Source organism: Muscardinus avellanarius (genome assembly GCF_963383645.1).
Source record: "Muscardinus avellanarius genome assembly, chromosome: 14".
Lineage (NCBI taxonomy): Eukaryota > Metazoa > Chordata > Mammalia > Rodentia > Gliridae > Muscardinus > Muscardinus avellanarius.
In genome coordinates this window covers 83,654,772-83,672,547 of record NC_137800.1, presented here as the reverse complement: position 1 = coordinate 83,672,547, position 17,776 = coordinate 83,654,772, and the positions used below count along the sequence as shown (strand labels likewise).

General features: G+C 42.0%; 1 protein-coding gene across 1 annotated transcript in view; it reads right to left on the bottom strand.

Moving 5' to 3' along the window:
* The window catches only part of MYLK4 (myosin light chain kinase family member 4), a gene marked incomplete at both ends in the record, with an annotated part of 113,185 nt that overhangs the window by 18,133 nt on the left and 77,276 nt on the right, over window positions 1-17,776 (bottom strand). The window contains 2 exons of the mRNA XM_080710026.1: window positions 3,562-3,667; window positions 8,170-8,248. Of these exons, the coding sequence (XP_080566152.1) occupies window positions 3,562-3,667; window positions 8,170-8,248 (185 nt within the window). The remainder of the gene's footprint in view (window positions 1-3,561; window positions 3,668-8,169; window positions 8,249-17,776) is intronic.

The window sequence follows — 17,776 nt, the reverse complement described above, 5'->3', positions numbered from 1 at the left end:
ATCAGGGACACTGCCTGTGGAAGTTTATACAGTTTTTGTGGGATCCTGGTTATTTTTCATAACTAGGCCTCTCCCCATCTTTTCTGGCATCCTGTCTCACCCTGTGATCCCTGCTTCTCATACTTTCTCCCATGATAATGTCTTCCACCATTATGTGATGCAGCCAGGGCAGCTCTCAACAGAGCAAGGTGAAGGCCAGTGCCACGCTCTTGAATCTCCAAGACTGGGAGCGCAATAAACCTTTCTCAATATTTCCAGCCCCAGGTATTATGTTATAGGAACAAAAAACAGACTAATATAGAGTCTACTGCAGATAGAATCACATTCAGAAATGTACACTCATGAACAATTTTTAAATCTGCTTCATTCGTGTTGATTCCTTATTTAATGAAGTGAGATAGAACACACATCCCTGCTCTGTGCAGTGGTGACAGTCATGGCAGAGAGTGAAAAGGGAGACAGCCTACAATGCAGAGAACTTGAACAAGGCCATAGTCCTGGAGCAGGTAGCGATGATGATGATGATGATGATGATGATAGTAATACTAGACAGATGCAGGGGCAGAGACAGCCACCACATTACATCCAACACAGCTTCCTGCCCAGTGCAGAAGCCGGGTCTTGGAGAATAACATGGGATTACCGTAAACACAGCCACGAAGTAATTCAGTTTCACCTATCATTCCCATGGCACCTCCTATGTGGCAATTGATTAAGAAACTGCTTTTTGCCATCATTAGAACTGCCTGACCCAGTAGTGGCCCATTGCCATATGACACCATGGCTATCTCCATTCTCTGCCTCTCACATGATTTATTCTGCAAGAACCTCAAGTAGAGACCACCTAGCTGGGCATGGTGGCGCACACTTGTAATCCCGGTATTTGGAAGGCTGAGACAGGAGGATCATGGTTTGCAGACAGCCTCAGCTACTTAGGCCCTTCGCAACTCAGTGAGATGCTGTTTCAAAATACAGACTAAAAAATAGGGCCGGGGATGTAGCTCAGAGGGAGAATGTCCCTGGGTTCCATCCCCAGTACCGCAAAAAAAAAAAAAAGTAGAGGCCGCCTCACAGAGTCCATGCAGGTCCACCAGACCAATAACCTCATGTTAACTAAATATGATGACCAAGGGTTGTGTTATGTAGCTTTCCATCACTGTGACAAAAATCATCTAAGATAAACAACTCAAAGAGGAAAGGTTTGTTTAGGTCCAAGGGTTCAGAGTTTCTGTCTATGGTCATGTGGCCTGTTGTTCGGGGCCTGCAGCAGCACAGTATATCATAGTAGGAACTTATGGCAGAAAGATTGCTTACTTCACAGTGGGCCAGGAGATAAAAAGGGAGGGAGAAGAAGGGGCCAAGATCCAAGTGTCCCCTTTGAGGGCACATTCCCAATGACTCCACCTTCTTCCACTAGGCCCCATCTCCTAGAGGTCCCGCTACCTCCATATAGGACCACAGGCTGGTGACCACGCCTTCAACACATGGGCCTTTTGAGGAAATTCAGATTCAAACTATGGCAGAAATACCTACGGGCCACAGGGCAGTAGATGAACCCAGGAAGGTTGTTGAAGATCCAGTGATCCTTGGCACATTGTATTTCTGCCAAAATTTAAAGATAAGCTACTACCTCTTGAATGTCCTGCCACCAAGGACCTCCTCACATTTGCATGTGTGTGGTAGGGTACTGAGGATTTAATGCAGGAGCATTCTACCTCTGAGCTACACTCCCAGTCCTTTTTGTTTTTTTAAAACAGAGTCTTGCTAGATTGATGAGAGTCTCACGAAGTTGCTGAGGCTTGTCTCAAGCCGTCTATCCTCCTATCTCTCAACCTTTCTAGTACTGGGATTACAGGCATGCACTACCACACCTGGCTTCTTCACATCTTAAAGATAAAAATGTATATTCCATGTGTCCTTTAGACATCTTTCCTGAGTATATATAGCTGTCGGTTTCTGAGTGGAGCCCAGAACAAAGAGAGGATGATTCACAGAATCAGACTTCAATACGACGAAGCACATCTAATGGTGCCCAAAGAGGCAGAAAGGGAGGGGAAGAGGAGCCATGGAAAAACCTTGGCCAGAAAAATAGCACAGACCCTGGGAATCATTTTAAAATGTCTTCTGCAAATAACTATTCTCCTTCAGAGAAACCGGCTGGCTTGCCACTGAGGTCCCAGAAGACCCAAATACTGGAGACTTTCACGACACCAATTCATGGTTTGGAATTCTCATTTGTCCCTCAGCCGGTCCCCACAGTCCCATGGGGAACTGTCTACAATCAGCCTGCTGAGGAAGAAAAAGTTCAGGTAGTTCCATGTGGCAGAAGGAATATGGAGCGGGAAGAGAAAGGAACTTTACAAAACCAACTAATTACACCCTAATGACCAATTGCAGAAACCTGTGCTATAGTAACCCTGCAAATCGTCCATGCATTGTTAAGTAAATTTTGTATATATGCATGCATGAAAATTTTTCTGCTTCCTTTTTTTCTTTACAAAGACATACTGATGGCAGTAAACCTTATAATTTAGGCTTTGAGTTTCAAGATAGCATAGGGAATTGTGAATGATGTAAAAGAGGAAAAATCATCTCTCAGCATAAATTTGGTCCCTGATGAACTTTAATCTTCCTTCTTTATGGAGAGAGTATGCACTTCGATGACTCTCAAATAGGCTCATCAGTGAGAATTATGGTCAGAGATAGAATGTCCCCTGAGGAGTTCATGCATTCATGTTCAGAGTCGATGGACTTAAGACATGAGGGTTGTGATCTCATCAGTAGGTAAATCCATTGTAATGGATCTTCTGGGTGGTAACCTAGGTTGGTGTGGTGTGACTTAAGAAGCTGGGTCTCTGGGGGTGTGGCCTTAAGGACTCTCCTTTTGTCTTTGAATCCTCTTGCTTGCTGGCTCTTACGCTTCCGGCCTCCCCTCAATAATGTGGGAGCAGAGCCTTGCTCGCTCCCTTTCTCTGCTTCCTGCTGTGCCCTGAGTTCCGCAGACCCCCGCCTTACATGGACTGAACCCAGAAATCTCCAAAAACTGTGAGGAAATAAATCTTTCTTCTTCTTAAGTCATCTGGTCAGTTGTTTGGGATTATATCAGTGGGAATGCTGACCATGACAGTGCAGAAAGCAATCAGATGAAATTGACAATAGTAATTGATAAAGTAGCAATAGAAATCGAAAACCAACAACAATGAGGTGAAGATTTAACCCATGCCGCAAGGAATATACAGCATTGACTCATTTCTGTGTTTCTGTTTCCTGGGGCTGAAGCCATGACTTTGGATGACTTCTACACCTGGTGACTCACCACATTACTTTTCTTACTTTCAGACATTACAACACGGGAAGTAAAGCAGATAATAGAGGCCAAATTTAGTTGCCACATTAACCTTTTTGGGATCAGCAACACTTTTCAGAAATGGCTAAAATCTCATCTGTCCAACATTTCTAGTTCTCAGGTCCAACCAGCAAACATTTATGCGCTCCTCGGGTCTGTCTCAATGGAGGCTCTCCGCATTCTTTGAAAAATTGTTGAAATTGAGCATTACTTACCCTCCTAAGATTTCTGTTTTGCTCACGGAGTATAAACTGTTGACTGCTGTTTGTTTGGCTGTCACAATACGATGATCAAATGGGGCAGCGGGAGCTGGGATATCATCTAGAAGGTGAGAGAAAAAGTAGGGCTTTCTGTTAAGCATTTTGTCCTCTTTAGAGCATCAAGCACTGGGCCTCAAGGTGAAACTTTGCCCATTTAATAATAAAATGCAGCGGGTCATCTGTTTTATTCCTAGTACTGCAGAAATAGAAAATTTTACTTCATATTACAACCTGTAATTGATGAAGAAAATATTTGACATTTTTGAGAAAAAAATGTCAGGACCACTTAACTATCGTTCATATCCTCTTTGGGAGCACTTTTCAAAATATCAAGATAGTTGAAGACTGTCACCCCAATGCAGTCCAAACAGGGAGCACTTCTAGGCCTGGGGGTTTAGCTCAGTGGTAGAATGTTTGCCTAACATGTATGAGGCCCTGAGTTCCAACTCTAGCAACACACACACACACACACACACACACACAATACTTCCAAGCCAGAGACCATTTTAATTTAAGCATGAAAAAATCATTTGGTCTATTTCTTTAAAGGGCCTCTGATATAGTCTGTTGTTTAAATTAAAACAAAGAGAAAAAAAGGAAAAACAAAAGCATGTTATGTCACTGAAATGTTTGATATTATGCATTACTTTCTAAAAAGTTTTTGGATTAATTTAAGGCACATTTAAGGCAGAAAGATGAATTTTTCCTAGCTGGCTAGAAATAAAACACCCAATAAAACTAGGTAAGTGTGCATTCTACAGCTATTGAATTTCTCTCACTTTTCACCTTCTTTCTTACATGTTTCGTTTCTAGTCCACATTAACCTTATTTCTAAGGTGCATAATCACTCCATAATATTTTTCCCAGTGTTCTTTTTATTTTTTCATGACTATTGCTGTTAAAATTTGCTGGCCATTCTCCATTTGTTCATTTATTAAGCAACTACTGCAGTGAATTCACCGAGGTCACAAAGAGACAGGTGTAAGTAATGGCCTTGCTTTCAGAACTTGACATTATTCAACATATAGTCCTTGAGTACTGACCTTGTTCTAGGCACTCTGTCGAGCATCAGCACTTTTAGGGAGGATTGTTTAGTTTTGTTTCATTTCATTTTGAATCCGAGACTCACTGTGTTTCCTAGGCTAACTTTGAACTTGTGTTTCTTCTACCTTAAGCTTCAGAGTAGCTGAAATTATAGGAGTATGCCACTCCACCTGATACTTTTAAACTTAACATTAATGTAATTAGCTTGACACTTATATATTTAGATAACATAAATCTCTGGACATCTGATTTGATTCTTTGCTTCTCACACCATAAAAGTGCTGAAAATGTAGCCACAAGAGAATTCTTCTGATGAAATTCATTGCTTTGTTTTTTTTTTCTTCTTTTAAAAAGGTGCTTGAGTTAAATATACAGATGGCATCGATATGGCATTATGACTCCTTCAGGCTGTTTGGCAAAGAGAAGTTTAACACAAACCATCTCTTACCCAGTGGGGTCATCATCACATCTTGCTTTCGGGCGCTTTCCGTCCCAGTGGACTCCAGAGGCTTGCTCTGTGGGCTGCTCTGGGCTGGACTGGCTTCCTGCATCCTTTTGAATGGTTGCTCTTCTCCGGAACCCACTATGTCTATTTTGCTCTTTTTGTTGTCTTCCTTCACAAAGCACTCCTCTGTCCCTCTACGCTTACTGCTGCCAGCAGACTCTGTTTGCTCAGCATTCTGAAAAGTGGATCCTGTTGCTGAATTTCCCATGATTCCTGGGTCAGAAATGGCCTTTACACTGCCAACAGACCTAGAAAACAAAACCCAACTGCAGCGCTCAAGGTTTCAAGGAGAAAAATGTTCAGATGGTCAAAATTCTTAGAATTAAAGCTGCTTTCTTACAGTGGTGTTTTGGTGAAAAGGATGTAAGCTCTGGGACAACCATTCCGGCATTCAGGGACAAAATGAAGCTGTGTGCTCCCCACCCCCACCAAATCCAAGTCGATTACCAGGATCCAGAGAATATCCCCAAGACCTCATAGGGACCCAGGCTCATTTGCTGACTTCTTATGAAAGCAATCATTGTATGAAAACCTAACTAATTTAATCTTCATCATTTTCATTTCCTTTTTCTCTTTACAAAAGAAATGCATACAAGAAGCAGTGACCTCTCTAAATATTTACAGCTATGAGAGAACTTTTATTATGAAAGAATTGATCTTATTTCCAGTTTGTGACAACCCCTAACCCTGCTAAGTACATTTATTTTCAGTGATAGCTTTCAGTAATCATCAGTTTATGTTTAATTTATTGACAATTAGACTCAATGAAGATTAAATTTCAAATGTATTACATTAAAATTAAATAAGAATTATGTATTAAATCCTTGAAAAAGACTTCATAGGTATTTGGATACCCTTTGTTCCAAATAGATAGTGTCGTTCATCATAACCTACAGCAACTAATTTTATTTCATTTTATTTTACTTATTTATTTATATATTTGGGTAGTGCTGGGGTTCCTGGAAACCCGTCTACCTCTCTGGGCTACACACCCAGACCTGTTTTTATATTTTTATTTGGAAATAGGGTCTCTTAAGCCAGCGCGGCTGGCTTTAAACCTGCACGATCCTCCTGTTTCCATCTCCCAAGCACGGGGATTACAAGCGTGTGCCACCACGCCCAGCTAGCAACTAATTTTAATTGGCCACAAAAGTTCTCAAATTTATATGTGCAACTTTACAGTTCAGGAAAACAGTATTCTCCTTACAAGACTTGGAGAAAAAATAGCCTATTTATTATGCATAATGGAGAAGGTACACTGTTTCAGATTTACCTTTTTAACTTACAATTAAATCCAATGACTATTTAATTCCTGACCTTAGGGAGAATGTGTTCTATATTAACAGTAACAAAAATCTTTTTGCTTGGTCTTTAAAAAATACTGATTACTAAAAATTTTGCCTACCAACTGGTAGAAGACTTAGAAAACAATAAAATGGGACTGGAGGTATAGCTCAGTGGTAGAGCACATGCTTAGCATGAGCGAGGCCTTATGTTCATTTCCCAGCACTAAATAAATAAATAAATAAATAAATAAATAAATAAATAAGAAAATATCTGGGCGTGGTGGTGCACGCTTGTGATCCCGGCATTCGGGAGACTGAGACCGGAGGATCGCGGTTCGCGGACAGCCTCAGCTACTTAGTGAGGCCCTCTGCAACTCAGTGAGACCCGGTTTCAAAATAAAGAATAAAAAATAGGGCAGGGGGTGTAGCTCGGAGGTCGAATGCTCCTGGGTTCCATCCCCAGGCCCGAAAAAAAAAAAGAGAGAGAGAGAGAGAGAGAATAAGAAAATGCCTGAAAAGATCAGAGACTCACAGACAAGGAAAAAAAAATATGGCAAGAAAATGTGGCCATAAAAAATGTACACAGGGGACAACTGAGAAATGGAGCTCACTCTTAACCATTGTTTTAAAAACTCTCTTCAGCCAGGCCTGGTGGTGCACACTTGTAATCTGCGTGATTGGGAGGCAGAGACAGGAGGATCGCGCAGGTTCAAAGCCAGCCACGCGCGCTGGCTTAAGAGAACCTGTTTCCAAATAAAACTATAAGAAATAGGTCTGGAAGTGTAGCCCGGAGGTAGAAGGGCTTCCAGGAACCCTAGTACCACCAAAAAAATAAAAAATAAATAAATAAATAAAAACTCTCATTTATCCTTCCCGCGTGACCTTAAACTGTGACGCCATATAGTTTGTGTGTGTGCATTGCTGTACCCCTACCTTTCACCAGACAGATCACCACTGGTTTTATCGGCACATTGCTCTGTATTTGAACATTGGTCTGGCAGAGTTTTGCTCGTTGTTGCCAATCCTGCTTCTTCCTTGGCTTCTCTTCCACTAGCATCTTCCTTAGAATGAAGCCTGGTCTTCTCTCCTTTAAGCCCTGGGTGTTCATTTTCATCCACGGCGGCTTGCTTCTCATCTCCAGCACCATTATCTTCTTGCCTCTTCAGGATTTCTGTGCATGAAATGTCTTTTCCATCTAGATTTTCTCTTGGCTCTATAGAATTTCTTGGCACAAAACCATCCGCCTCGTCCTGTCTTCCTGTGTGACATATGGCAAGACTTCTCTGAGCTATGAAGGCACTGGTCTTCTCGACATTCTTCTTGTTGAGTTGATCAACTTTTTCTTTCTCAGCAGATGGCTGGTTCTTCTGCGTAGATTTCTCTAGAAGCCACCATAGAACACAAACTATTTTAATGGAGAATGCATGTGGTTGGTATAATTTGTGCTTCATGTAATAGCATCTCTATTCTTGTTTCTCTTTAGGGCAGATACATGCGTTATGTAAAGTTGAAGGAACTATGACCAACTGGCTGACAATTGGCTTTTGACAGATGTTGTTTGTTTGTTATTAGTAGGACCAAAAGTAAACCAAAAAAAAAATATTCACAAAGCACTACTTCTAGCTAGATGGGACTTGATGAACATGTAACTTTCCCTGAAGAAGAAGAATAGCATTACATAGCTGAACCCTCTTCAACCGTAATCATCTAGTCTTCTGAGGATGTTACCTGTGAGGGCTGATGTCCTTTCATCTTTGACAGGTGTCGTTTCCTTCAGCCCAGAGTTTGACCACGCTTTCTCCTTAGCCTGTGAATACACAATTAAGTAACTAAGGTTACCTTTTTATCCAGACTTCTCAATCTCAGCACTATTGACACTCAGGGTTGGATAACACTTTTTTTGTAAGAAGCATCATGAGCATTATAGGATGTTGACCAACCTCCCTGGTCTCTATCCACCAGATGCCCAGTTGTGCCCTGCTTCCCAACTGGGATGACCAAAAATGTCTCCAGATACTTGAAATTTACCCTCTTGTTTAAAAATATGTAATTCATTATTATTACCTATATTCATCCTGCTGTGAAGTATATCTCAAAAATCTGAACATGATATTATATAATTCAAACACAGAAAAACATAGAATTTAATAGTCAAGTAGAGGGAAGAGTGGGCTGAATTCATGAAATCCTGTATAGACTAGTTCTGTAATGAAATATGCAAGCAAATGAACTCATTATTTCCAAAGAAATTGTGTAGAACTCTATCATCATTTAAAGAAGGTGGCCAATCTTCATGAATAGATTAAACGATAATGTGTGCATCACCCATAAAAATGAGAGGATATATGTGAATGGGCCTTTTAAACCAGAAAGCAAAGGCTGAAAGAATGTAAGATTTTCACAAGAGAAGCTTTTACATTGTTTGGAACACATGGCCCATCTCCTAAGTAGATAAAAATTTTCTCACAATCCTGCATTCTCTGAATTAGTTTAGCAGATACCTTAAAATTTCCATGTAAAATGTAAACTTTATCCCAATCCACCCAAATTATCACAATTTTAAAATTATACATTAAAAATCAATGAAACTGCATGATGTCCAATCTCTCTCACTCTCTCACCCCCTCCCTCCCTCCATCCTTCCCTCTCTCTTTCTGAAACAGAACACAACTTTCCCTAGGGTTATTTGCAAACATGAAACACCATGTAAGTGCAGAACATAGGCATTAAGGCAATTTCCAACACAGATTTTTAAAAATAATTCAAAAGGCAGGAAAAACACTTCTTCACAGGTTCAGAGCATTTTCATTTTTTACATGGGATGGACCTTATAACTCAAAAGTCCATGTTTAGTAAACCTGTAGAAATCCAAGGTTTAAGCTTAGAACTACGGAGTTTATCTTTTAAATACAAGAGCAAAGCCAGTGTGAAGCATGGCTTTCAGCTTCCGGAAGCAAGGTTAGTCGCTATTCTTCTGTGTTTGCAAAGAACTCAGCATACGCCTCTTTATTTATTTATTTATTTTGGTAGTACTGGGGTTCCTGGAAACCCTTCTACCTCCAGGCTACACTCTCAGACCTATTTTTATGCTTTTTTATTTAGAAACAGGGTATCTTAAGCCAGCGCGGCTGGCTTCGAACCTGCGCGATCCTCCTGTCTCCGCCTCCCAAGCGCGGGGATTACAAGCGTGCGCCTCCACGCCCGGCGCCTCTATTCTTGTTACCTCTTGCAACATTTCATTGAATTTTTTTCCTATCAATTTCCCACCAAAAAGACTGATTCATCTTTGACTCCTGATGATTAACCCAGAGACCAGCACATAATTATTAGTGATGATGGTGAGGTTGAAGAAGGTGATAGTGATGCTGATGGTAATGATGCTGATGGTAATGATGCTGAGGATGGTCCAGGGGTGATGATGGTGATGGTGATGATAGCTAAAATGTACTGAGCATGTGATATGTACTGGGTACTCTTCTCAGCACTTACATTAACTCAGTTGCTGCTCATGGCAACCCTTTGGGATAAATACTATCGGCCCAATTTTATAGATGAATCCAGTATTCCAACTCAGTTGTCTACTTGAGTTTGTGCTCTTAGCAACTGCATACACTGTACTATTTCTCTAGGAGAGGGGGAAAAGATTTTAGCCAAACTACATTGCTAATATTTTTGAGATCTACTACATAGTTGACACTACAGGAGATTAAAAAATATTAAGAGAGAAAGTCAGAAAATGAAAATAAACTAGCAGATGAAGAGGTAAATATTTATCGGTCAGCCGGGCATGGTGGCACATGCTTGTAATCCCAGCATTCAAGAGGCAGACACCAGTGGATCATGGTTCACGGAGAGCCTCAGCTACTTAGCAAGGCCCTTTGCAACTCAGTGAGACCCTGTTTCAAAATTAAGTATAAAAACTCGGGCTGAGGGTGTAGCTTGGAGGACAATGCCCCTGGGTTCCATCCCTGTTACTGCCAAAAAACAAAAAAAATTGTCAAAAGATTAGCATTAATATGGAAGGGGAAGGAACAAAAGATACTTAGTCCAATTTGAAAATGTATATCCAAATTAGTCAAATCAGACAGTTTAACAAATTGTGTTTATGGCATTTTATAAGTTGCCTTTCAGTACTTTTGTTTTGTTTTGTTGAGAAGAGAATCTTTGTGTGTTGCCCAGGCTGGCCTGTAACTTACAACCCTCTGCCTCACCCTCCAAAGAAGCTGGGATTACAGGCATGTACCACCATACCTGGCTGCAAAGCTTCTCTTTTGAAATAGAAACCCCTGGTATATCAACATACATTATTCTTCTGGGTTTATCTTGGATGGCATAAATATAATGGTAAAAGCATATGTGGGCTCAGTAATGAAAACTAATATGGATCAGTTAATTTCAGTATATCAGAATATGCAAAATTGAAAATTTGCCTGTGCAACTCTCTGGAGCACCATCACTCAGCATTCATTCCAAACGCCACCTGAGTGTCACATGGTCAATGCCTCTTGCTGTTCCAACATTTTTCAGATACAGACCTGACCAACAGGTAAAGCCATCAGGCCTGAGGAATATAAGAAGTCAGCTTCCAAACAAGACTGGTTTTGCCTTCCCCTTTGGCAACCGTATACCACATATGCTTTGCCATTTAAATAATGTAAGAAGGTCCTTGTTCATCACCACAAGCTACTGTATTTCCATTCCCCTATGTAATACTGACATCTAGAGGAGCTCTGAACTGAAGAGTTTCTAATAAATAGAAGCTGTATTTCTCCTTTTCTGTCTGCACCACAAGCTTGTTGTACTTCAACATTCCCTTTGCATTTTCAAGTTCTGTATGGACATTGACACACACACATACACACATACACACACACATACACATACACACACATACATACACTTATACATACACTTATACATACATATATATACGTGTATATATATATCTTGAGTTTTGTCCAGAAATGAAACTTGTCTTCTCATGACCAAAGAGGATAGGCTCAGTACTATTAAGCACAAAGTTACTAACATTCTGACCACCATCCCATTATTAGGATGAAACCATATCCAGGATTGTGTTGTGTCTCTGCTGAATTCACACCGGCGGCTGAGATGAACCGAAGGGCTCCATTCAATTTATTAATTTACTTATTCACTTGATTCGTGTATATATTTACATATAAATGCCTTTGTGATGATATACAGTTCCTTTTATAATGATTTATCAGTAAATTGGAGATGCTACAGGAAAGATACAGAATGTGGCCCAGAGGCCCAAACAGTCAAAACATAGTTTGGCTTTCTCCACCTGTCCAGCTTCCTAGCTGGGTCTCTAAAGGAGGAGGATGGACAGACTCATAGATTATCCAAAGTAGTTCTTTGGGGAGCCAAGAAGGAATGGTACACCTCATCTCTACCTAGTTCATTTCACATGGACAGCATGTGCTTTAGTCAGCCTTTCCACCGCTAGAACCTAAACACTCGATAAGCAGAACTTAGAAGAGCAAAGGTCTATTCCGGCTCACTGTTCCAGAGGTTTGTTTTCCAGGGCTAACTCCGAGGCAGACACGGCGATGGCAGGGAACACGATGGATGGATGCTGCTCTCGCATCATAGCAGCCGAAAGCAGTGTGGGAGGGGACTGTGGACATAAAGTCCCCGCAGCCGTGCCCCACCTCTGAACTCTGCTGCACTGGGGACGTGATTTCTACACATGGGCTTTGGAAGGGACATTCTAAGCCAAAACTGACGGTATGTCTAGGCCCCTTGGAATTTTATCTGTTGAGGTCCTAACCCCCAGCGTGGTGGCCCAACAGGAATTTGCCTACACAATTCTGTGAAGTGCTGACTAATCACTAATCAGCTCCAAAAAGCCATCTGAGAGGGAACTCTGGAAGATGATGGAGGTGGAGCCCTCAGGGATGGAATTCCTTCCCTTCTAAGAAGAGTCTTGCTCACTCTCTGTACTCTGCCACGTGAGAACTCGAGAAGACAGCCATCTGAAAATCAGAGGAAAAGCCAGCGGCAGACATCAGATCTGTGGGTACCTAGCTCGCTTCCAGAACTGTGAGAAATCAATGTGTCTTGCCTTAAATCGCCTCTTTAGTTCAGCTAGAGTAGGCTGAACTAAGACATTCTTTTTTACTAACAAATTTGAACATGTGTATATGTGTTTATAACATATTTAATGTTATTTATAAAGAGAAATATATATTTACTGATTGGCAAGGTATATGTAATCTATAAATATATAGATGCACTAAAATGTGCTTAATTTTTTTTTTACTGACAGCAGTGCAAAATCAAAATTGTTTGGACACAGATAATAATATTTCTCAGATTCTGTGGACATGCAACACTATAATTATCAGCTCAGTTCTTGCAAACTTTTCATTTTCCTATAACAAATTGCTTCTTTTTTTTTTTCAGTACTGGGGATGGAACCCAGGGGCATTCTACCTCCGAGCTACACCCCTAACCCTATTTTTTATTCTTTATTTTGAAACAGGGTCTCACTGAGTTGCAGAGGGCCTCACTAAGTAGCTGAGGCTGGCCAAGAACCATGATCCTCGTGTCTCAGCCTCCTAAGTACTGGGATTACAAGCGTGCACTACCACACCCAGATAATGGACTGCCTTGAAGAGGTCAGGATTGGTGGCTCATAAGCATATTTTGACTGCTTAACCAATCATAACTATGTGTGCACTCTATGTTCTTGTCTCCACTTGAAGTTCCACTAAGTGTTATCTTCGGAGCCATCCCTGAACAGGTGAATAGGTGTACACCTGGCTGCCTGGGCATGAATACCCTCTCACCTGGGACATTAAAACTCTTCTGTTCCTGGCTGGGTGTGGTGGTGCATGCCTGTAATCCCAATACTTGAGAGACTGAGACAGGAGGATTACAGGTTCTCAGTCAACCTGAGAAACTTAGCAAGGCCTTCTGTGACTTACTGAGACTCTGTTTCAAATTTAAAATAAAATAAAATAAAATAGGGTTGGAGGTGTAATACATAATACTCAGAGGTAGAACACTCCTGGGTTTGACCCTTAATAACCCCCCCCACAAACTCTACTATTCCTGGAAGTGGTAGAATAACCAAATGAAAAATTAATTCAACTGGACAACTTGACTCCCTCTTTCATTTCCATTCAATAAAAATCAGTTTTAAACATCAATCCTACAATGGATATGACCGTAAAAGAACATTAAGGCAGGAATAGTGGCTGCTTTAAGCCATACTGTGACCTCAGTAATACTGGGACCACTTTCTGCGTTTGCACCATTAGTTGACATTCCGGTCTCCCCTCACCCCCAGTGGAATATGGAGGCTTCTCTTTATCTTGTTTACCCTGTACATCTGGAGGGTGAAGGTTCTAGAAATGCTCAGTGAAGAGGATGGGGAGTGTTTGCAGGAATGGTGCTCACCTTGTGAGGACACTCTGTCATCAAGCTGCAGCGTGGATAGGTCAGGTTGCCCTGGGGACCAGCTCACATGCACCCCTGCGCTGATCCCCACATTTTTGGCTTCACTTAAGCACTGTCAAGTGATAGCCCCAGCCCCGCATCTCAAGATTATAGTTGATGTTCACAACATCACATAGGGCGCATGACTACCTCCTACATACATGACTCGTGTATACCCTGAGTCATGGCTTGATATGTTACTACTTATGGAGATTTCAGGATGACACTTTATGGTCCTCTTTGTCTAATGTCTAGAGACGTAAAATCAAAATTATAACAATTTATAATGACATTGGTCTTTTTATGGTGGGCTTCTAAGAGGGGAGAGAAAAATAGGAATTTTCAGCAGAAGTGGCAGAAGTACATTTCCTTACCTGAACATAAAAGATTAGAGAGGATTTGTAAAATGAATTTATTTTACAATAAATAAATTCTTCCTCAGCACACTCTCAAATTCTCTGTGCGTAAAGTGGGAAAACACCCTGAAGTCCTAGGCAGATAAAAGGGATTCTCACAAAGCCGGACCTGTTTTATGGTGTGTGGGGCTTGGCACGGTGTAAGCTGAGAGAGGTCCTGACTGACGGAATCCAGGAAGGAAAGCGTTCCCCTTGACCTCAAAACTCAGCGAGCGGCTGCTCCCCGGGCTGCTGGTGACATCAAGAGGAATCAAACAGTCACCTGAGAAAATAAGCCTGCCAGGAAAATGAAGGCCTCTGGATGCATCCCCGATTCCGTGAACAGGGTTTCATTCAGAACTGAGTCAATAGGACTCTTCAAGGGCTAAAGTCACAGGTGCCAAGTCAGGAAAGTCTAATTGGAACAGCTGTCAAGTAAGGACACATGGATAACTTTTATTTCATTATAATATGTTCCATTAAAAAAAAAAAAAAAAGTATGCTACCAGCAGGGCGTGATGATGCCTGCCTGTAATCCCAGAACTTGGGAGGCGGAGCCAAGAGGATTGCAGGTTCAAGGTCAGCCTCAGCAACTTAGTGAGTCCCTCAGCAATTTAAGTGATAACTCTATTTCAAAATAAAAAAAATTAGCCGGGCGTGGTGGCGCACGCTTGTAATTCCCACGCTTGGGAGGCGGAGACAAGAGGATCACACAGGTTCAAAGCCAGCCGCTCTGGTTTAAGAGACATTGTTTCCAAATAAAAATATAAAATAGGTCTAGGAGTGTAGTCCAGAGGTAGAAGGGTTTCCAGGAACCCCAGTAGCACCAAAAAAAAAAAAAAAATTAAAAGAGATTAGGGGTATAGTTTGGAGATAGACTGCCACTGGGCTCAATCTCTACTACAGAAAGAAAAAGTATGTCACTACTTTTTCATAGCGTCTCCCAACAAGGAAAGGCCCATACAACACAGTACTGGTCAAATTTACCCTCATATGTTGATGGTTCCTTATTGACAATGTTTTTCTTCGGTGCTGGGCATCGAATCCAGGACTTTGTGCATGCCAGGCATGGGAAATGACCACGTGGGTGATATATTTTGAAGGGATTTGAAATCAGGGATTGAAGTTGGCCTCAGAAGACAGAGATGGAGAAACAAGTGGCTGGTCCTTAATATCTGCCCTGCCCCCATGGGTCCAGACTACGGACCACAGCTACAAATAATTACACACATCCGCTCTCTGCTATGTGTGTATCCAGCCTCTTTTTGTCAATTTTAAGCAAACCGGTTGAAATGAATAAATCTAGAATCTTAAGTTAACATGCAATTGCACTGATTATTTCTTGGATAATACAGATTTTATTTTCCCCTCATTTTATACACATGGCTGTGCTGACCCAAGGCATCTTATAACAGATTCATATTTTGTTTGTTTTTGTTTGTCTTATTTCCTTCCCACTTTCTTGACCTCCCCACACAGGAAATTCTGAGCCCTCTGACTTCAACTGCTCTTTTTCCTCATACTAGCAATGTGACATCTCTTGGCCTCCTGGCTCTGCCTGTCATCCGTCTTACCCCCTCTGCCTTATTTTGACCTAAATCTCCTTCCCTCTCAATGACTAGGTTTATTGTTCCTAAAGGTTCTGATGAAATTGGCCTTGAGTGGGTCCTGTGCAGTGGTATTTTCACCTGCCTGTTTTGCCCAGCCTCTTCTCATTGCTGTGACCAAGATACCTGACAAGAACAACATAGAGTGGGGAAGATTTATTTGGGCTCACAGTTTCAGAGGTTCAGTCCCTGGTTGTCTGCTCCAAAGCAAAAACCAAGGAAGCAGAGCAGGACCAAGGGACACAGCTCCTCCCATCGTGGCAGCCAGAGGCCGAGAGGGCAAGAGGGGGGCCAGAGACACATGTCCCCAAGACCGTGTCCCTCGGAACACACCTCCCCCAGCCACATCCCACCTCTGAACCTCCTTGCATTAAGAGCCATGCTTTCAACACAAGAGCTTTGGGGAGACATTCTAAACCCAAACCCTAACACTCTGCTCTCCATGAAGAACTGTGATTTAGGAAAAGCCTGAGAGCGCTCTCCTGGTCACTCTGGCCTTTTTCCCAGGTTCTTTGTACCAGCCCAGCTCAGTTTGAAATGAGAATATTAGCCGGAACCCCTGTTCCTCCCACTCAACAGCACAGGTCTTTGATCCCATTTAGAATGGATTGTCCAGCAAACCCCTGCCTTCTTCTTGGCCCCGACTCAGGGATGTGTGCATGGATCTGTGTGGAGACCCTGAGGAACTGCCCTAAAGACCCCAGAAACTGACCTAGGGATGCCAGAAACCTCCACTCCAAAAGTAGTCTCTGGGGCATCCAAGGACACTGCAGATCAAAGCCAACCTTCCCAATGGTGCCTCTGGCCCTTTGCCTGGAATCCCTCTGCCTTGTTTCTTGTAATAAATGGGAGACCAGCCGCTAGGGAGTAGGTGGAGAAATACCACCCTATAGGGAACAGAGTTACTTATAGCACTTTACATAAAAGTATACCTGAAAACCTTAAGTCCCAGCCTACTTCTGCTCCCTGGGGATTCTATCACCGAGGGAGCTCCAGTGTATGTCCAAAACTATGTGCAATGAGGCTGCTAAGAAATCGTGAGAGCCAGGAGTGGTCGCATATGCCTGTAATCCCAGTACTTTGGAGGATGGGACAGGAGGAATACAGGTTCAAGGTAACCTAGGAAGAGCCTGTTTAAAAATAAAGAGCAAATGGCTGAGGGCATAGCTCAGAGGTGGAATGCCCCTGGGTTCAGTCAAAGAAAGAAAGGAGGAAAGGGAAAGGAAAGGAAAGGAAAGGAAAGGAAAGAAGGAAGGAAGGAAGGAGGAAGGGAAGAAAGGAGGGAAGAAAAAGAGAAGAAAATATAAGTTTGAGCTGTGTTAATAATCAGATTCAAATGGATTACAACTCCATCATGTTTGTTTGATTAAACCAACTCTTAGTAAAATTCCTCTTTTCTACTATCCAAGACCAAACCTTGGAATGTTTTCATATGAAATTTACAGTGATTTTTTTTTTAACCACCCAATAAACCCTTTGATTTCTTCCCGCCGCAGACAGTTTTAAGAGCATTCATTTCACATGGTGCTTTGGGCATACTTTTTAGTTTTTATTTTAGGCTCATTTCTCTTTCTCTCTCTCTCTCTCTCTCTCTCTCTCTCTCTCTCTCTCTCTCTGTCTCTCTCTGTCTCTCTCTCTCTCTCTCTCTCTCTCTCTCTCTCTCTCTCTCGTCTCCTATTCTTAGTGTGAGCAGACTGGCTTCTGTACTTGCATTCACTGGCAGAGGCTGGCGAGGTGCTTGAGGTTCCTGCAGTAAGAGGAAGAGTGGTCCTGTGGGCTGCACGGACAGACACCTGAGCGCAAGCTCACAGAACGAAATATATAAAACTCCTAATGGCTTAGTTTCCTGTATCTTCCCTTGCACAG